At 43.3% G+C, this 21,485-nt stretch overlaps 1 protein-coding gene across 2 annotated transcripts in view; it reads left to right on the plus strand.

The window, feature by feature from the left end:
* Window positions 1–21,485, plus strand: part of SMAD2 (SMAD family member 2) — a 73,100-nt gene that overhangs the window by 25,207 nt on the left and 26,408 nt on the right. For both annotated transcript variants that reach the window (XM_060761228.2, XM_060761229.2), the window contains exon 2: window positions 736–1,015. In XM_060761228.2, the coding sequence (XP_060617211.1) occupies window positions 780–1,015 (236 nt within the window). In that variant the 5' untranslated portion in view covers window positions 736–779. The remainder of the gene's footprint in view (window positions 1–735; window positions 1,016–21,485) is intronic.

Raw genomic sequence — 21,485 nt, forward strand, 5'->3', positions numbered from 1 at the left:
TTTTCTACAACCTGTTTGCTATTGGTTTAATGGCAGCAAATGACACATTATTAACAGTGTGCATTCTCCATTGTGTTAGTAGTCTCTATATAGTGTGTAGTGGTAAATTCTTGAAGTGTAAGCTCTTTTCTAGAGTTTCTAAAGAAGACCCCCCCCCCCCCCCAGGCTGTGGTGGTTTTGTCAGTCCAAAACAATTTCTTCTCTGTCAGGAGCCTGTCTTATGTAAAACAATTCCCAATACAAGGATAACTTGTACTTTGGTGATTTATACTGTAAGTTCTCTTACAGAAGTGGTTGGACATTGTCTAGCCTCTTTGGCATGGAAGTAAGTTTTCAGTTATTGGTTGCAGAAGGGCATGCAGTGCCATTGTGACTTTGGTGCGGTGTCATGAACATTTCAGGTATGCATTGCAATCATGAATTTCACATTTGTTTGCACAGTTGTTTACATACTACTGCAGATATTCATTGCATGCCTCTATAAATGAGAGGTTACCCTCAGTTTGCTTGATGTGGCATCTCAGACAAGTCATGTTTCATTTTCATTCCAGTTACTGTGACTACAAGATAGTAGATGACATTGTAGTCAATATCTACTACATCACCCAGTCAAAAAGTAATTAGACTTATCAAGGCTTTTGATTGGTTTATGAGAAGTTTCAGTGTTGTGTAGGCGAAAAAAGTTCAAGGTAAAATGTCTCTCTTAACCTTTCTCATTGGCTTTCTTTTCTATAGGTTGTAAAGACAGCTCACTGTGTACGTTGTACTACACTTGGGTCATGTCATCTATATTGCCATTTACCCCACCTGTTGTGAAGAGACTGTTAGGGTGGAAGAAGTCTGCTGGAGGTACTGGAGGTGCTGGTGGAGGTGAACAGAATGGCCAGGAAGAAAAATGGTGTGAGAAAGCTGTGAAAAGCTTGGTTAAGAAGCTGAAGAAGACAGGACAACTGGATGAGCTTGAAAAAGCAATCACCACTCAGAACTGCAATACAAAATGTGTTACAATACCAAGGTAAGAACTCTCCAAAGCAGAACCTGATCCTAGATCAATTTTTGATCTAATCCTGTTTTTTATGTCTGTCATTTAAAGTAGCTCTGTAAGGTTCCAAAGGATTCTGAACACCACTTTGCATAGGTTTACTTTCCCTCTTGAGACGTCTGTCTTCATTTTAATGTATTTTTACTGTTCAAGTTTGTGTACAACAAGATTACTAAATAGATTTCATTTAAAGTATATTTCAGGATACCTCCTAATAACTGGATAGTTGAAGTTCAGTTAGCTAGTCTTTATTTATTTATTTGTGACATTTATATGCTGCCCTTCTTACCCCGAAGGGGACTCAAAGCAGCTTAGAAGCTCTCTCTCTCTCTCTATATATATATATACACACACACACACAATATATATATTATATTATTAGCATAGTACAATAATAAACCTCATATTTACTCTGCAAACTGGTCTTAATTTATCAGAATTGGTTCCAGAATGTCTGTTTGCCATCTATTTTGGATTACAGGAAAAATATAGATTTCTCCTAGTCTTCAAACAATGACTGGACAAGGAAACGGTATGTGTGGTGAAATGGGAAGTAGTCCCAGACCAGAATATGGGCTATCTTTTTTTTAAAAAAAGAGAGTTTTGCTTAGAGAATAGCATTTCTTCCAACATCCTGGCCTGGCGAGAAAAGCCACATAATCCATGACTGAAGACATTAATGCAGCTAAATACTAAGTTGGAAAAGGTATATTCAAGAAATTTTCTAAATTCTTTCAGTGTTCTCCAAATAGCTTTGTCATGAGTCTTGTAAGGCTTTATATGTGTAATGGGGCTTTGGCCCTGTCTCCTGCTCTTGAGTAGAACGGGATTCCTTAAAACCTATGTAGATGCCACCACCACTATTTTATTCCATGTGACTCAGCAACCTTGTGGGAGTTACTGAGAGGTTTCACTTGCAGTTTTTCACCTCTGAATCTGCAGAGACTTTTATTCCCTTTACCATGAGAGATGAGAATCTTATATGAATGAGACAGAAGATGTTCTGGATCTTGGACGTCCATGGGAAACTGGTAGTCTGGATTCCTTTGCCCAGCCTACAGCCAAACTCCCCTAGGGAAGGTGAGGCAGGCAGCACTCTGCACTTCTTCATCAGTCTCAAAAGTATCTGTTAGTGATTGAACTTTGTCTTTCTCTTTACCTCTTGGCACCCTAAATTTTTATAATCTCTCACTTGGAAGCATGATGCAGCTTCCACATTTCTCACTAAACTTGTCATCTTCATTGAGCAGTTTCTCTTGTGATCTTTCTTTCTCCTTGGTGATGCTTCCTCCCAATAAATGGAACTTAAAACTATAACATCACATTTTGTTTATGTGGAGGAGAAACTATACCCCTCAGATATGTTACCATATTGGGTCATAACCAATTCTTCAAATTTTGCCTGGAAATATTCTCAGAGCCATCAGAGTTTTCACAACAAGGAAGTTATGTGCTCACTATAGGCAACAATCTGACTGGACCAGCTAAACTTTCTGAACATTCTTCAAAGGTAGTCTGATATTTAGTATATTATAGTAATTCAGACAAATTGCAATCAAGGCATGTATCACCATGGCCAAGTCAGACATCCAGGAAACATGTATGGTTGGCACACTAGCTTTAACTGTTCTGAATTCAGGAGTACATCCAAACTGTGAGCCTATATCTTCAGCTGGAGCTTGACACCATCCAGCTCAGGCTGAATCTGTTTCCTGACCAGCCTTTTGAGTCACCAGAAATAACCCTGTCTTTTGTGTACAATTTGTCCATTCCATCGTTGCTGGCACCTTTTGGGTTCACTCTTATAGAAAAGAATGGAGCCATTATAAAAGAGTGCCAGCAAGGTAGCCCAGACGATTGCTGTGGTTGCTGGTATCAAAAACAGCGGAGAAAGTCCACCACAACCAACAGGTTCACACTTGCCCTCTCTTTCTGAGTGAAGGTCATCTACTAAGACAACAAAAGCTGTTTCTGTTCCATAACTAGGCCTGAAACCAGATTTAAATTGATTCAGATAATCCATCTTACCAAGGAATCCATATGTTTGGGAGACAGCCATCTCATTTAGGAGTCCATGTAGCTGGGAGGCCACCACATGCTCCAGTATCTTGGCCAGAAAAGAAGTATTGGAGGCTGATTGTTAATTCAGTTGTTTGTCATCAGAGATTTCATTGTGGCTGATTGGTTGCATCTACCACTGAGAAAAATGAAAATAAATCTAAGATTTTAATTAGTTTGGTGTCCTCTTTTTAGCCAGAAAGTAGACCTCATGCTAAAAAACCTGCAGATTGGGGGTTTCGTGTTTGTGTTTTTAAATTCTCCAATTAGTAGGATGTATCAAGAAAGTGATTGGACACCATCAAACTTGCTAGTTTCAAGAATCCAGAACTTTGAACCAGTGCATATAATCAAAAGCAGTAAGTCATTTATTTTACAAAAAAATATTTATTTATTTACTGTATTTGTATACTGCCCCTCTCAGCCTTCCGGCGACTCGAGGCGGTTTACAAGGCAAAATTAATACACTATTTTAAAATGGGGAGATCCAAACTAGGTCAGTAGTTAAAAGATTGTGGATGCATATCCAAAATGAGAGTGTTATTGTGTTATAGATTGGAAAATTGAATTTTCAGTCTCAGTAGCTGTGTCACTGGTAAAATATGGCTGGAAAACTATTTCATTGTTTTAAGTTGTTTCCTTGTCCATGCTACATGAGTGGCTACATTTAAACATCCCATGGAATAGAAATATGATATTCCTATAGACATCTGTGGAGAAATCCAAGGTTTCAGTTTGTCTGGAAATGGTCCAAGATAAATCATGCTATGCCCATCAATTTATATGGCAGCATTTTTTACATTGCCTTATTTGTTTCTCAAGATTTACCATTGTACCATGGTGTACAGGGAGAGATAGTGGTAAAATTTGGGGACTCATGAGTGTCACGGAAGCTCAAACAACATTTTTGAGGATGTGGGGGGGGGGGGCACTATACAGTCCTTTATGAACTCACTGGCAAAGAATGTTGAATGGGTGAAACTGGGATGGACCGTGAGAACAGAATACAATGTGTGTAAAGGAAGAAGAGGGAGAGATATTGATCTATGAAGTGTTGAAAGAGCCATTTTTTAATCACTTCCCGATTCACAAAGAGAAGTCATTGTTATTTTTTTTAAAATGGCAGCAACAGTTGTCCATTGACATCAAAGGAGAAATCAAGGTTGTGAGGTAGATGAAATTGAGCATTATTGTGCCGAGCAGTCCCATTGAGGTTTGGGGAGACAACATATTGGTTAGGCATGATGTCCTAATGGAATGTTGGCAGACAGTGAATTTTTGTTGTTGTGTGCTTTAAGTTCTTTTCCAATGTAGGGTTTTCTTGGCAAGGTTTGTTTATGGAGGAGATTTGCTCTTGCCTTGCTCTGTGGAGGAACTTGCCTCAAGGCTATGCCATGGGTTTCCATGGTAGAGCTGGGATTCAAGCCCTGGTCTCCAGAACTATAGTCCAATGCTGAAACCAATACACAATGATGGTTCTGGAAAACGAATACAGGGAGAAATTAAATGGTATGGAGTAGTGGAAACCCTGGGAAGGTAAATTCGACACTGCAGCAGTTTTGTTGCCAGGTTTCATGATGGTATATACCTTTGTTATGAGCATGCATCATTTGCATTTTATATGCATTATTGTGGTGGAGGCACCTTGTGTGTGCCTATGTGTCTTCCGGACACTTGTTCTTTTATGACAACTCTTGATTTCATAGGGTTTTTTTTTTAGGTAAGGGATACCTGAAATACCGATTTTGACCCCTGGTATTTGTTGGTGAACTCCTTAGTTTTTGCAAAAAGAAATGTTTCATTTCTACATTTAGGATTCTTAATGGGTATTCTCCCCCTCCTAATATAGAAAAGATTGATCTATTTGCTTAATAGAGTATTTGACAGTTCCTGAGAGTCCTTTGTAAACTTTCAATAAAAGTTCTGATGCTCTTTCAGCAAAAAAGTGCATCCCTCCAGGTACTGATCTGCAATGTCTGTGAGTCTTCTCTATTGTCAATGTGGGCTAGGGTTGTTGGGAGTTTCGGTCCAGTATCTGGAGGGACATGTTTTCTCCACCTTGATTGTGAAGGGCAGGAATAGGAACAAATTGACAGTTCTTGGAAGTAGAGAGGGATGGAATTGTATGTGGGTTTTTTGTTTAGCAAATTCATAAATAGCATGTATCAAGAGAACAGGATGACTGCACAACAATATGGCAGATAACCCTTTGTCTAAATGAAAAATAAATGTATATTGAAATGTAATCCTTTTCTGGCAGCTCCCTCTGTGGAGATCTAAAAAGTTCTGAGGGTTCCCTGGAAACAGATGTAGATAAGAAGACTTCAGAAGAAATTGCACCCCAGGATATTGTGCCTTTTGGATCATGGTCTGATCTGTTGCATCTGTGTTTAATGTTTCCTGCTCTTTCTTCATTTTATAATGTGATATGTACTAAATAACACTATAGTTAGTAGTTGCTGTTGCCTGCTATACAAAAGCTGGTTGCAAAACGAGCATAAAATTTAAATTATAGGGAAGGTATATAAACCTCTTTTGTGAGTTTTGAGCATCTTAATTTTGAAAATAAAAGGCTGGACTATTAGTACTAGAACTTCATAAAACCTAGTATATGATGAAGGAGGGACTGTAACTCAGTGATAGATCACATGTATTGCGTGCAGATGGTTGGTTCTGCATTCATCCCTCACCATCTTCATTAAGGGGTAGGAAAGCATCTTGCCTGAAAACCTGAAAAGTCACTGTAGGTCAGTATCAAGAATACTCCCCAGATGTCCCTATGGCCGGACTCAGTATGGAACAGCTTCTAATATTCCTATGAGATGAACTGTGCAAGGATTTTATGTCATAGGACAAATCCAGCCTTCAGAGGCTTTACAAAAAAAGTAGATGGCAGACTTCTTGCCACCAAGAGTGATAGCCAGAAGCATGGCTCTGTTTTTATTGCCCCATTACCATCCCTAATGAGTTTGCTTATGTCTTAAAGATGTAGAATAGTAATCCCAACTCTTAATTTCAGAAGATCTGTATAATTATCTGAGAATAGCATTTTCTTGCATTCTAAAAATAATAATTTGACATATGAGAATAGTTTTATTTTAAAAGACTTGGCAAAATCTCCAAAGGCCATGCTGTAGAGCAAACTGGATGTAGCCTTTGGACCATATGTTTGACATCTCCGTCCTTGAGATCTTAGTCTAATTCCTTTGCAAGCAGGCAACTCAAACATCAAGTCAATAATAAAGCTACAGACTGATATGCACTCTTCCTCTCTGTTTATTACTCGTATTAAAACACACGAATCGTGTTGCAGCTACAGTTGGGAGTGTTAATCTTTCTTTTTTCTGTAGTTTTCTTCCTTTAAAAAGCACATTAATGAGAGAGGGTAGGTAGTTTTATTATCCTTGTCCAAAGAAGTACTCAAGTAGCAAAACCATGGGCTTCAAACTTAAAAAGAAAGCCATGTGTTGCTTAATGAATAATTTCTAATCTGTTGTGGAGGCTCAATCTGTTGACTGAAAAGATAGGTCTTCTTCCAAGGTTGCTGCTCAGTGTTTGTGCCTTAAAAATATATGAAGTTGACTGTACACCCCCACTTGTATCAAATAACTCAGTGCTGAAGAAATAAATAGCACTGTGTTATTAAGTAGTAAATTGGGTGAACCAATAGAGCAAGTTTGCACTTTTATGTACCCAGGAGTTGTTTTTTCTGAGACAGGTTCCTGGCTCCCACATCATCAAAGGAGCTCGGCTAGAGTGAGAGTTTGTGCAAATCTCCTGCTTAAATTAACAAATTATAGCCAACCAGGATCTTTAAACCCCACTTCTTAAAGTATATAAGGCTAAGGTTACTCCCATGCTCTTATACAAAGCTGAAGTTTGGGGTCTAAACCACATACCATTATTAGAGCAATCACAATCACAGCATCTGCGAAGTTTTCTGGGAGTGGACATAAGCGCCCCAGCTGCCACAGTAAGAGCAGAACTGGAAGTATATACAGTTGGTAGCTTATCCAAAATTAGGGCATACAACCACTGGGTAAAATTGAACACCATGACAGATGACCAAAATTTCTTGGTTAGTTCAGTTGACAAAACGCATTAGGAGTTACGGACTTCTGATTCTGTATTCAAATCTCCTAGAAGAACTAGATCCAAAAATGGTTGCACAACAAATACTGGATATAGAAGCTCAGAAACACATTGCTACCCCCAGTAAAGCTGGCTCGTTGAAATGGCTGAGTTGCTTTATTGTTTTAAACATACTTTTCAAAAAGCCCAATATCTAAACACCTCGGGAGGGTATTTAACAGAACTAGATTTGAGCAGTTTAACCAAGTTTCATATAATGAACGATTGTGTATTTGGAGCGTCAGAGGTAGAAGATATCTGTGGAGCGTCAGAGGTACTGTTTAGTTGTAACTTTGTACAAGAAAGAGAAAAACCAATACCTTGGGCCATATGTTATACAAAAGACACACTGGGATCCTTATATTAAAACTACATTTTTATTGGCCGTCCAGAATGCTAAAATAATATACAAAACAGACCATTTTCTATTTAAAGCAACACAACTGAGTACTGCATATTTGGAGTTGATTGGGGTAAACTGTAGAGGTGATGCAGAAGTTTGATTTGGATAAGGACCTTGTTAACGACTTGTTTATTTTAACTTATGTTGTACTGTGGGTTGTATGCTCCATGTGTATGTGTTAAATGTGTTTGTCAAATGTTTTGATATGGCCTATGGGCTAATCAATAAAATGTACAATTACAAGTCAGTTAAATGGTAAATTACATAATTAACAACACAGATTCTACCAAACTAAATTTTGAACAAATTACTCAAATATCTTACCTGGCTCTAATCTGATTAAAATAGTCTTGTTTTCTTATCTGAGATAGATAATCTAGATTTGTGTCTGAACATGTTTTCAGTCCTAGCCTGTGCAGTTCTAACCATTCATCACTATATAATGAATTAACTGTTTGCTTTTTAAATTTGTGAACCGTCCAATTACCTCTTAATCTCATCCTCAAAATCAATTTTATCCAAAGGCTAAAGGCTCCAGATTCTATTGTAAAAACCTATAGTTATTTCAGCAAAAGTAGAGAAGTTTTATTTGTTGGTAATTTGTTGAAGCCTTTTTCTTCATCTATAGATTCTTTTTTTGTAGGCAGGAAGGGGATAAGATGCCTTTTTGCTGCTGGTCTTCCTTTTTTTGGCCAATGAAGATAGGAAGATATACAGAATGGTTAATTTCTCCCATAAGAAGCTGTGGCCAAAAACTACATCATACTTTTTTATCCTGTCCTCTAAATCAAGTAGGTGGCAGGCTTTCTGAAGTGCAGAAGTTTTGCTTTTGTTCAAGTATAAAGGGTTTTCAGCACTTGAAGGCTTCGGGGTAGTAGGGTTAGGGAACATTAGGAATTTAGTTTCATCTGCAACAGCATTCCAAGTTTGTGAATATGAATGGAAGGGCAGATTTTTGAATCAGTATGTTTCTCATTGTTCGCTCAGGGGCTGGAGATCTATTGGAACTAAGCACAGACAACTCCAGACAGGAAGCAAGTACTTTTTTTTTAAAAAAAAGAGATTACCTCAATTTTTGGACTTTGATCATTACCTGAAGAAAGATCACTTGTCATATATACAGATGTGCTTTGTTGTTTCCTAAGTAGTTCAGGAATGGTCAGAGTGCATCCCATAAGTTACATGTAGTTCCAGAGTTGTGTTTTTTTCAGCACTTTATTTCTCACGTGGTTTGTTGCTAGTGTAGGATTCAACTCGACCATCAGAAATGTGTTTCCTTCTTCAGGAAAGTGGTCCCTGCCACTTTCCTTAAGGGCCTTCACTTGCATGGTGGAGCAATTGACATAATTTGGGTTGATGTTAATATGAAGGTCGTTGCTCCTTTCTACCTTGAGAAAATCAAGACTGTCAAGATAAGAGGAGAAAGGAGTGAAAACTTGCCACTAGAAGAGGCAGTCATGGTTCTTTCTTCATGCATCATTCGATGAAGCAGTCACAACCATTAATGCAGTGGCTCACATGATTTTTCCAGTTGTTTTTCCCTTGGATAATAAAGGATTAATTGCATGAGGCCTAGTTGAGTGTCCAGTATGGGTGATGGAAGAGTCCAAGGCAGTTTGCTTTGGAAATATGAAGGCCCAGAAAGAGAAGGAGGAAAAAGGTTTCCTCAAAATCCAGCATTAAGTTCTCAACTTCTTCTTTCCCAGAATAGCATTTCCTCACATTCATTAGTTACATGCAGTTAAAAGTGTGTGAAGAGAAAGTGGTTGTGGTGTCACAATTGCAGAACAAGATCCTATGGAAGAATGCAGCTACTCAGACTGTTGCAGTTTCTGCTTACATGTGTTGTTGTAGAACTGGGGTGGGGAAAAAGAAGATTTCTTGATCTTTACCTTCCTGCAGCCATGCTAAAAATATGGAAAGAGTAATAAATCCCAGAATTATGAAAAGTGGGCATCACATTGCTTGCTCTTCCTTGTAGACACAGATTCAAACCAAGACTTTGTCCATTGCCATGTTTCTGAGCCACGTTGTAAATATTCCTGTCTTTAGTTGGAAACATACAATATGGATTTAACGACACTTCCTACATTCCCTATCTTTTTAACAGATGCAATCAATCAACCAACAATGGAAGGGCTAGATATGGCCAGTATCTGTCCTAATACTTTCTGATGGAACAGCATCAAATCTCCATGATTGGTGATTCAGTGATTGTCCTCAAGTCTAAGCTATAGTGCCAAAGGATAATGGTGACCCTTGTGACAGAAGGGATGATGTTATCCTTTGCTGTTTTCTAAAAATGTGGTACTGATTCCCTTTCTGGGAAACTGAAATGAGCCTTTCAGACTGGGCTTTCATATTGCTGGCACTGTATGCTGTTCAAGATTTACAGACCAAGAAAGAGCTGTCATACCTCATTAGTTGGTTGGAACTCTCAAGTGGTCTTAATAGTCCTCTCAGCCCTGTATGAACAAACATCCTGACAAAGGCACAGAAAAATCACCAGGGAAGGAAGAGCATTTCTTGCAATTGGCATGTAGTACAGAGAAGTAATTGAAGAGGCGTGGTCATCATACAAAAGAGAAGTGTGATAAAGAAGTAGGTAATGTCCAAAGGAGGAGGGAGTTGCTATCTCTTTAGGACGCTGAAGACTAACTTTGCAGGTACTGGGACTGTGGTGCAGCTGGCTGGGAGTCAGCTGCATTAAGATCACTACTGACCTATAGGTCATGAGTTCGAAGCCAGCCCAGGTCAGCGTGAGCTCCCGACCAAAATTGTGTAGCTTGTTGTTGACCTTTTCAGCCCAAAAGACAGTTGCATCTGTCAAGTAGGAAATTTAGGTACCACTTATGTGGGGAGGCAAATTTAACTAATTTACGAGGCCATAAAAAATCTCCAGGAAGTATGCAAAGAATGAAGAAAGTACTTCCATCAGTGTCACAAACAGATGATGAAGCAACAGCTCCCCTGGTGGCCAGAAGCTGAAATGTTAAATTGCCTTTGTTCCTGTCTATATATGTTGTGTGTCTATGGCATTGAATGTTTGCCATGTATATGTGCATTTTAATCGTCCCTGAGTCCCCTGCGGGGTGAGAAGGACGGAATATAAATACTGTAAATAAGTAGTTATGTATAAAAATTCATATAGGTTATACACATCTTGACCTCATGCTTTAGTAAATCATGGCCTCTGGCTCTCAGAATCAAAAACTACTCGATTGAACAGTTATAGTTCCCTATTAACAAATATATGTTTAACCAATATAGAGACCGGCACTTTGGTCCATTAAGTTTTCAAATTTCCCTTTTTGGTTAATGAGGTCAGCTACCAAACAACTCTCTTCCTGAATCCTCTCTAGCTCTTTTGTGTCTGCTAAAACAAAAATACAATGTAGACTCAAAATAACACCAGTTGACCTCGTGTTACTGCCACAGATGCCAACACTTTCAACTCACAAAATCTTGTGAAATGGAGTAGAAGAATTGGTGATTCATTGCCAAAATCGCAATTGTTCATGTACTTTCTTAGTCATGGAAGGTACTTTCAAGGGGAAACAACAGATACTATACTAGATTTAGGCTAAACAACATGTGATCACGCTTTCAGCAAAATATAGTCCTCCAGGAGGATGGTTAATGAAAATGTTATTGGGTCTGTGAAGATTACTACTGGTGACTAATGAGCTCTATTTTGCTTCATGAAGTGTGCAGATCTGCACTGGAGATGTGAACATTTCCTCTCCCAAGGCTGGAGATAATTTGGAGCTTTATGAAATTTACTGCCAAAGCAGTTGAAAACATTTTGGCAATGAGATCAACTGATAGACAGTAATATTGAAACATATCAGCTAAAATCATAACAACCAAATCATTTGTCAGAATTTTATTCAAAAAACTTCCCGTTAATATTTGAGGGACTTTTACTTGGTCATGCTCTAACATGGTCTGTGTGATCCTCTGTCAGCAATGTTCTTCAGAACTTACTTTGGGACAGGTCTGGGACAGGTCATTATCTGCACCAGATGTGTAGACATTAGGAATAGTGCTATGCAAAAACCAGCTGCAGAATGCTTTAACTTTCTTAGGCATTCTATCATGGATCTCAGAACAGTAGTTCTAGAACAAAAACAAAACAAAAACTTCAAAGGAAGATTGGAAAGTGAAACAGCAGAATTGGAATGTATCCACTAACTCCAACCCATCAACGGTTGGTTGAACAGAGGCAATGGTTTCTTGACACATGTACTAATATACCTCAGCCTCATTCATGATCAGTCTTTTGCCAAGTTAATAACATCTCCCTTCTGATTCCTAGATAGCATCACCTTGTATTCCCATGACTCCCTCCACCATTCTTATATTTATTGAGTCACCTTGGCTTTTGGCAGCATTTTCTTTGTTTTTATCTCTCAAAATCTGGCCATAAAACTGAACTTGTTACCTCATTACTGTATCCACAAGTTTTGAATTTCTGTGGCTATTCTCACACTCAGTCTGCCTAAAAAGGCACTTCCCCATATGCATTTAATGAAGTAGACTTAAGTCTGTGAAAGCTTATACTACCAACTTCTTTCTCTCTGTTTCAAAGGTGATACAAGATTCCTTTACCAAAGGAGATGTCCGTCATATCATTTCATGATATAACACATTGAGGAAAAGTATGCAATATATAGCAATTGAATCTGCACAAGATCCTAGTTCTTATTGCTAGAGAAGACAAAAACAGATTACAGGGCCAGTAATTGAGAACAGATGAAGGGTAGAGCATCTTCTGATTATAACCACACTAGTAATTTATGGCAAGCTTTATACAATACTTGCAAATAAGCATTTAGAAAAAAAAATACAGCATACTAAAATACTGTAGAATCCAGATAGTATTAAAAGAAACTTTCAGGATTGCAGTTTCTTTTGGTGTTAAGACTTTTTGATAAATAGGATTGACTAAGCTTTACTGTAATCAGTGTTCAAAATACCCCTGCATTTGTGGAAAAACCATCTTCTATTCTGGCAAACTGCAGGTTCAAATCTATGGGCTCCATGTATGCAATTTCCATTCCTTTCTTTACCCCCTGTATCTCCAGATCTGTTCTGGAGGATCCCTTGAGGAGAAGGAGGAATTCATTGAAAAAAAACAATAGTTGGATGCTGTTCAAAATGTTTTTGAGACCATTATTAGTCGTAATGACACGTAAGACCTCAGATTTCAGAATGTAGCTGCCCAATACTCAAGCATTGTAATTATGTATAAAAATCAATTTACTTCTTTAAGAGAATTCAAGAGGCTGCATTATGTATGCTGAAATCTGGCATTCTTCAATCTGACATCTTGCCTAGAAGTACCAACCTAAGAAACTAGTTTGCTAACTCCCTTTACTCCAGGCCTCGTGTTTGTTTCTTTCTCGATCTAATCTTTTATTAGAATTCCAATCGTCTACCAATGTGTTTTAGATTTACAAAGCAGGCCACACAATGATATAGTACATTTGACTTGAAGTACCAAAGGATTATTTATTTTGAAATACAAGATGGATGTAGCAATTCTGTTCCTGTCTTTTGTTGTTGTTTTGTTCTGTAATAAATATGGCTCTAAAGACCTCTCCTATTGATGATTTACTGTAGGGATGGGGAAACTGCAGAGCAGGTCTTCTTGTCACCCTCCTCACATTGCTTAGGGGGGTTGGGAGAGTAGTTTTGCAACATGTGTGCCCATACTCCAGCCAATTTTAGGCCTTTTGAAAACAGAAAATACGCTGGAAGTTGACTTGCAGTTCACTTCGTGTTTTGAAAAATGGACTCTTCTGGGTCTGAAATGGGAAGGAAAAAAGTTGCCCAGGGACCCAAATATTTGGCGAGATCCATGTGTTCCCTAAGTTGTGCAAGGGCATGATTACTATTTCCCCTTCGTGTAGTCTGTGAAAAACGCACATAATGGGTTTTGTTCTGCGCATGCGCAGCTGTTCGGAACCTTCTAGAATTTTCAAATAGAAACTTTTAATTGGCGGACGCCCCGCCCAAACTCCCCCTACTATAAATGCCGCAGGCGGGAAACTCCTGCTCAGTTCCTTTTCCGCCATCAGCAGCGTTTGGAACCTCTCTAGCGAGTGCTTACTCTAGCGGACAGATTCTTAGTTTAGACCTCGGAAAGCTTATCGACCTGTGCTACTCTACACCCCTCGACCACGGAACGTTCTTTGACTACGATTTCGTCGCTTCGATCAGGCCAGATCTTTAAAATGAGTACCTCCTTCTTTAAGAAATGCACCTCCTGTGGCGGCAAGGTGCCCGACTCGGATGGACACGCCATGTGCTTATTATGCCTAGGGGAATCCCACCGGCCCCAATCCTGCCCGGTCTGTTTGGCGTTCACTCCCAGGGCTCGGAAAGATCGAGAGTCCAGACTTAAGGCCCTGCTTTATGAAAGGGCCTTAGCCCCTGTCTCCACCAGGGCGGAGAAGCGCCCGGCCTCTGAGGCCCTCTCTGAGACCCAAGATTCCGGCCTCGTTCCCTCCCAACTGTCCCCGCGGCCGCGGGACTCTGAGAACGATCGGGCAGACGAGAATGCCTCCCAACCGGGGCCCGCGAAGAAGCCCAGGCCCTCAAAGCAGGGAAAAGCCTCCCTCAAGTCAAAGGACGGGCTTAAGAAAGGAAAAAAGAAGGGGCAACTCGGCGGCAACTCGCCCCCGAGTCCCCGTTCCACGAGAGGCCCAGCCCAGGGAGCCCCTGTTCGCCCCCTTTTGGAGGCCTCTGTTGAGCCGCTAGGAGAAACGCGGCAAATGGCGACTCGAGCCACCGAAGGGGAGGAGATGACGCCAAATCCTCCAACACTCTCCCCCGCCGAAGGTATCCCTCCGAGCGGCATTGTGCGAGCCGCCCCATCGGTTGCTTCGGGGCCTTCCCCACCAACTAACTTACCTGTTGCACGGGGCTCAGGGGAACCCCTGACTCCCTCGGGGCCGCCTCAGCAGGGCCAAAGTCCTCCCTCTCCGCCGGCAGGGCGCAGAAGGGATAGAGAGAGGGGCCGCTCACAAGAGCGCCGATCGCGCCACGTGCCTAGGCACCGACGCAGATCCCCTTCCATTAGCTCATGGAGCTCTCGTTCGCGCAGCCCGGCAAGACATGCATATGAGGAAGATTGCTCCCTAGAGCGGCACTATCCCAGGCACGCCAGGGGCTATGCCCAATGCAAGTATGCAGCGTCCCATTGGGACAGAAACTGCTGTAGCCATGGCCATTGCTGCCAATACGCGGGCCACGCTTCCCCCTCCATGGTGGCCACGCCCCCGGGCATAAGCCCCACCCACCAGGGGCCGACGGCTTCAGCTCCTCCTCACCCTGGAACCGGAGCTCAACATGTGGAGGCTGAGACAACCCCAGCCACTGCCGCTGCAACAGCGCCACCTGCTGCGGGCCCCTCGGTTCCGCGAGCAAGCTCTTCGGCACCGGCGGCAACAACTCCACGGATGGAGGCAATTTTATCAGGCTCTTCGGATCCGGAAGACCACTCCCTTTCTGAGCCTCATCCTGATTCCGAGGCTCTTACTCCGGAAGAGCTTGGAGGTTTTTCTGCCTTACTAGTCAGACTTTCCAGGGCCCTACAATTATCAGTACCACAATCAATGAGGGTAGTAGAGGACCCAATGTATCCTTCCTCCAAGCAGCAAGAACCTCCAACGACGGTCCTGCCCTCCCTTCCATTCCTATTACAACTTAGTAAGGCTGAGGGCGTACCCCCTTCAGCAGTACCAGCAACACCCAAGCGGGCAGAGAATCTCTATAAAGTGGACCTTTCCGCCGCTCCATGGCTAGCCAAGCAACCTAAGCCCAACTCCATTGTAGTGGATGTCAGCCAACCTCGCCCCTCCCAGAAGTCCCAATCTACCCCTTCCGACAAGGAAGGGAAAAAGTTAGAAGCATTAGGAAAGAAAATCTACGCTTCTGCCTGCCTCTCTTCCAGAATGGCCCACTACGGGGCGTATATGGCAGGCTACCAAGATCATCTGTGGGGCAAGACAGCTAAATACCTCGATCTTCTGCCACCAAACGAACAGATGCTGGCAAAGGCCTTCCACCAGGAGGCAACTCTGCTGGCCTCCTTTCAGAAAGACCTGGCCAAACACACAGCCGACGCCGCGGGCAAGCTTCTGGCGACAGCAGTGTCCCTACGCCGCCACGCCTGGCTAAGAGGCTCCGGCTTGTCCCAATCAGCAAGGACAGTGATAGAGGACCTCCCAATGGACGAGTCCGGCCTGTTCAACCCACAGACAGACTCCCAGCTAGAACATACACAGAAGATGAGACAGACAGCTCACAAATATGGTTTCTCTCCCTATCTGTCGCAGCACCACAGACAATACTGGCCAAGCCGTTTTCATCAACATCGGAGACGTTACAGCCCTCCAGCCTATAGAGGACGTCAGCGCCCTCCGGCTCCAGCCGCCAGAAAACCTTCCCTCCCATACAGGCAACAACGCGGCGGAGGTAAACAGCCCGACCGCCAGAGGCGCCGCTTCTAGCCCCGCGGCTGGAAGCAAGTCTCCATCCTCCTCAACAAGTTCCCAGTTTTCGAGTTCTACAGTTGGCACTGTTCAGCCGAGTTCACCGTTTACTAGTTCTCTTTGTTGTGATGACAGCCCTCCCTCCCTCCCGCGAGGAATCTTCAAGGACCGATTGGCCCCCTTTCTGCACGCGTGGAAGAGGATAACCACTGACTCCTGGGTCCTCTCCATAGTGGAACGAGGTTATGCTATAGAATTCGAATCCTGGCCCCCGGTGGGATCCATCAAAGTGACTCCATCTTCCCCTCAGCTTCTGGAGGAGATCTCATCCCTCTTAGAAAAAGGGGCCATCTCCAGGATCCACCCAACGGAGGCCAATGGCTGCTTTTTCTCCAGATATTTTTTGATTTCAAAGAGAGACGGAGGTCTCCGCCCCATCTTGGACTTAAGAGATGTCAACTTCTTTATAAAACCTCGTAAATTTCGCATGATCACCCTGGCGAACATCCTTCCACTACTGCAGAGGGGTTCATGGTTCGTGACCCTTGACCTTCGCGATGCGTATTTTCATTTTTCGATTAGGGAGGACCATAGAAAGTTTCTAAGTTTTGCAATAGACGACCAGCTGTTTTCCTACAACGTACTTCCCTTTGGACTCTCATCTGCACCTCGTGTCTTTACGAAGTGTATAGCGGTGGTAGCCGCTCACCTGAGGCAGAAGGGGATAACGATCTTCCCGTACCTGGACGATTGGCTGATAACTTCGGAATCGAGATGTCAACTGCAATCAGACCTCACCTACACTCTGTCTCTCTTACAGAGCCTTGGCCTCATCGTCAATTTCGGGAAATCCAACCTGACTCCTTCAAGATGCATCCAATTCATCGGTGCCACCATAGATTCCATCGCAGAAAAGGCCTTCCTGCCCGGGGACCGCTTCCAAACCATCAAATTGATGATAAACAACATCCGCTCACAAGGAGGAGCCACCGCATGGACCTTCCAATCCCTGCTCGGGCACATGGCCTCGACAACGTCGGTCATCAAGTTTGCGAGGCTACGAATGCGCCCCCTGCAGCACTGGTTCGTCAGGGCGTTCAAGCCCCAACGCGACAGTCAGAACATCCGCCTGTACCCACCACGTCAGATCCTACAATCCCTCAAGTGGTGGACAAGGGAAGAGCACGCCCTTGCAGGAATGGCCTTCAGGCAACCACGTCCATCCCACTGTCTCACAACGGACGCATCCAACCAGGGATGGGGAGCCCATCTCCGCGACCTAACAGTACACGACAGATGGTCTCGGGAGGAAGCAGTCTACCATATAAACCACCTAGAGCTCCTTGCTGTCCAGAAGGCCCTCCGTGCTTTCGAGCCCCATATCACAGGGCACGCTGTACAAATTGTCACGGACAATACAACTGTAAAGGCTTACATAAACAAGCAGGGCGGGACGCGATCCTCCGACCTCCTCACCTTGTCCACAACAATATGGGAATGGTGCATCCCACGAAGGATACATCTCACGGCAGTGCACCTCCCGGGCGAAGACAACACTCTCGCCGATGCCCTCAGTCGAACTCAGACATCGAATCACGAGTGGCAACTCCATCGAGAAGAGTTCCGCTTCTTGTCCCGCCACTGGGGCCAACCAACCCTGGATCTGTTCGCATCGCCAATGAACGCGCAGTGCGACACGTTCTGTGCCAGACGTCGCCCCGGATCGATCCAGGGATGCATGGGAGACGCATTCACATTCACTTGGTCACCGGGCCTGCTCTACGCATTCCCCCCAATCCCGTTGATCCCCAGAGTGCTGTCCAAATTGATCGAGGACAACGCAGATGCGATACTGGTTGCCCCCTGGTGGCCACGCCAGCACTGGTTCGCCCCCCTCCTCAAAGCCTCGAGAGGCGAATACCTCCATCTCCGAAACAGACCGGACCTCCTCTCCATCCAAGAGGGCAGAGTGTATCACCCGGACTTGGCCTCCCTGCGCCTCACAGCATGGAGAATCCGGACCAAGCCCCTCTCTCGGAGGCGGTGCAGGATATAATCGCAGCGGCCCAGAAGACCACCACTAAGAAGGCCTATGCATACAAATGGTCACGCTTCCGGGAGTACCTCAAGCCTCTGAAAGTTGACCCCTGGGAAGCCCCGACGGGAGTTATTTTGGACTTTCTGGTGTATTTATCCAAAAAAGGACTCTCTCTGTCTTCCATTAAATGCTACCTGGCATCACTATCATGGTACTGGAGACAGACAGGCCGACCATCGTGCTTCCATGACCCCATGATACGGCTCTTCCTTAAAGGGTACTCCAACTTGCACCCGCCTGTCACACCTCCTTCCCCAGCGTGGAGTCTGGAATTGGTGTTGTCGCAACTCTCCAAACCACCCTTTGAGCCACTGGCCACATGCGACCTGTCGCATCTCTCATGGAAGACAGCCTTCCTTGTGGCCATTACATCGGCCAGGAGAGTGAGTGAAATCTGTGCTCTAAGAGTGGACGCTCCTTACCTACGATTCCACAAGGAGAAGGTTGTCCTCCGACCAGATGTCGACTTCCTACCAAAGGTTGTGTCTAAGTTTCACCTATCACAGGACATTTCTTTACCGGCCTTCTTCCAAAACCCTTCTTCCCCCCTGGAGATCTCTCTACACTCTTTAGATGTCAGACGAGCGCTAGCGTTCTACACTAGCAGAACTGCTCCTCATAGGAAATCAGTCAAGCTTTTTCTGAAATACCGCCAGGATTCTCTGGGACTTCCTGTCTCCTCCCAGCGCCTAGCTTCGTGGATCGTCTCGACCATCAGACTTGCTTACCTGCTAGCAAAAAAAGAGCCCCCTCAGCAAATTCACGCCCACTCCACGAGGGCGGTGTCAACCTCACAAGCGTTCCTGAGGGGCATTCCAATCGATGACATCTGCAAAGCAGCGACGTGGTCCAATTCTTCAACATTCGCCGCCCACTACAGACTGGATGCGATGGCAAGAAAAGATGCGGCGTTTGGCAGAGCGGTGCTGTTTTCCAGTGTCGCATGACTCCCGCCTCCAAAGGTGGGTAGCTTGCTATTTCACCCATTATGTGCGTTTTTCACAGACTACACGAAGGGGAAATGCAAGTTGCTTACCTGTAACTGCGTTTCCACGAGTGATAGTCTGTGAAATTCGCACATCCCCGCCCGACCTCCCCGCAGTAGTCATGCTTGTTCTATAGCTGCTGATAGCGGCTGCGGAACTGAGCAGGAGTTTCCCGCCTGCGGCATTTATAGTAGGGGGAGTTTGGGCGGGGCGTCCGCCAATTAAAAGTTTCTATTTGAAAATTCTAGAAGGTTCCGAACAGCTGCGCATGCGCAGAACAAAACCCATTATGTGCGAATTTCACAGACTATCACTCGTGGAAACGCAGTTACAGGTAAGCAACTTGCATTTCCTTTAATATTTAGTAGGGGCTCCATTGTGGGCAATATTACTGCCTAATCCATGGTAGTTGCCTACCTCTGTAAGTGGTAGTGCTTCATCCTAGTGCTTCATTCTCCCCTTTACAATTGAGGCAGTCATGATGGTTTCAGATGAGTATATCACTACTTCATATTATTGTCAGCAGAAGAACAAGTATGCATGCATTTATTGAGTTATGCTTGCATGATGAAGAGCTTTGCTCTAGGGAAAGGCCAAAATAACAGGACTAAACAAACAGTTCCAAATCACACTGGGGATCTGGTCCATGGGTATAGGGTTTCTCAACCTAGATTATCTGGAACTTTAAGGTTCCACAAGACATTGCTGAGGATTCCTTGAGGCAGCATGATTGGAGAAAAGAATACTGTTTTTAGCTTTAGCTGTAACCATTTTATGACACTTTAAAATTCCACCAGCATTAAAAGGCTGAGAAATGATGTTCTAAGCAACACAACATGGCTTCTTACAGAAACATACAATTAAAAAAAAACACCAAACACCGTGGGAGCCTACTTCTATTTTGGTGGAATAATATTTTTCAGACTTGCACAGAGTACTTCTTGGAATGTTTTTGCATATGGTTACAATGCAAAGTCAAAAATGGTAGCAGCGTTCTCTATCTTTATGAAGGAAGAACTGAGAGAGAATAATGATGTCAAAGACATATGTATCAAAGGAGGCTAGGCCAGGTGCTCTGGCTATGTAGTAGCAACTGTCTGAAATCTCCATTGAAATAGCAAGCGGGGGGGGGGGGGTCTTTGTGTTGCATTTCATCTTTTACAAAATCTAAACTGTGGCCTAGATCTGTAGTGTGCTTATGCAGCTGCAAGTTACAACGGCAGCATGGGAAGAAGAAAAGCTGCATATTCTACACTACTGTGAAGAAAGGAAGTCAGATTCTTTGTGATAGTCATCTGGAAAAAAGCTGCTGCTTCTATGTAGGTTATTTCTTCAAACATGGCAGGAGAGGAGGTCCCTGAAAAACGTTGAGAGCCAAGTGTGCATATCTCTTCAAGGACACCTCCTCCTACCCAGAAGTCTGCTTCTAGGTAGGTTATTTCTTCAAACACCAGTCTTCTCATGGTTGGAGAGGGGGTCCCTGGAAAAAGTTGAGAGCCAAGTGTACATTTCTCTTCAAGGACACTTCCTCCTACCCAGAAGGTTGGCATTGAAAAAATAGACTGCTTGAATTCTGCCTTTAGCCTTCTTTTCCAGATGATGAAAAATCTGCCTTCCTTTCTTTCTGGTTCTGTCCAATTCATGTGAAATTGCACTATGCAGGTATGACAGAAGTGACTGAAGGTTAATGCATTAAATGGACTCTGGTCCTTCTCTCTCCAACCCATTCAGATCTTTAATGCCTGTCGAATTCTGCTTCAAACCATTGCAGTTGTATTTGATGTACTGGCTTTTCACCTCCATAAACATATAGAGCAGTGGTTCTCAACCTGTGGGTTCTCAGATGTTTGGTCTTCAACTCCCAGAAATCCTTACAGCTGGTAAACTGGCTGGGATTTCTGGGATTTGTAGGCCACCTGGGGGACCCATAGGTTGAGAACCACTGAACTAGAGCAATTAGTGGTGAAGTATTTGCTTAGTAGTTAGTGGCTTCATCTAGACTTCAGAAGCGGTGATTTTTTTAAAAAATACTCTTCTGTAAGCTCTTGACTAACTGCTCCTTGTAGCTTTCTCGTATTTTGGTTAAGACAATTTGAAATAGATGAGAGGCTGTCATTGTCCTTCACTGAAGATATTGTCTTCCTTTAGCTTCTTTCCCCTCCTTCTGGTGCTTACATTGTTATCTCTCAAAAAGTTAATCTGGAGGGCAATGAATAGGTTTTACGGTGCTATATGCAGAGGTATTTGGACTCGGCTTCGGATCCTT

The sequence above is a fragment of the Anolis sagrei genome, chromosome 2, assembly GCF_037176765.1.
Source record: "Anolis sagrei isolate rAnoSag1 chromosome 2, rAnoSag1.mat, whole genome shotgun sequence".
Classification (NCBI taxonomy): domain Eukaryota; kingdom Metazoa; phylum Chordata; class Lepidosauria; order Squamata; family Dactyloidae; genus Anolis; species Anolis sagrei.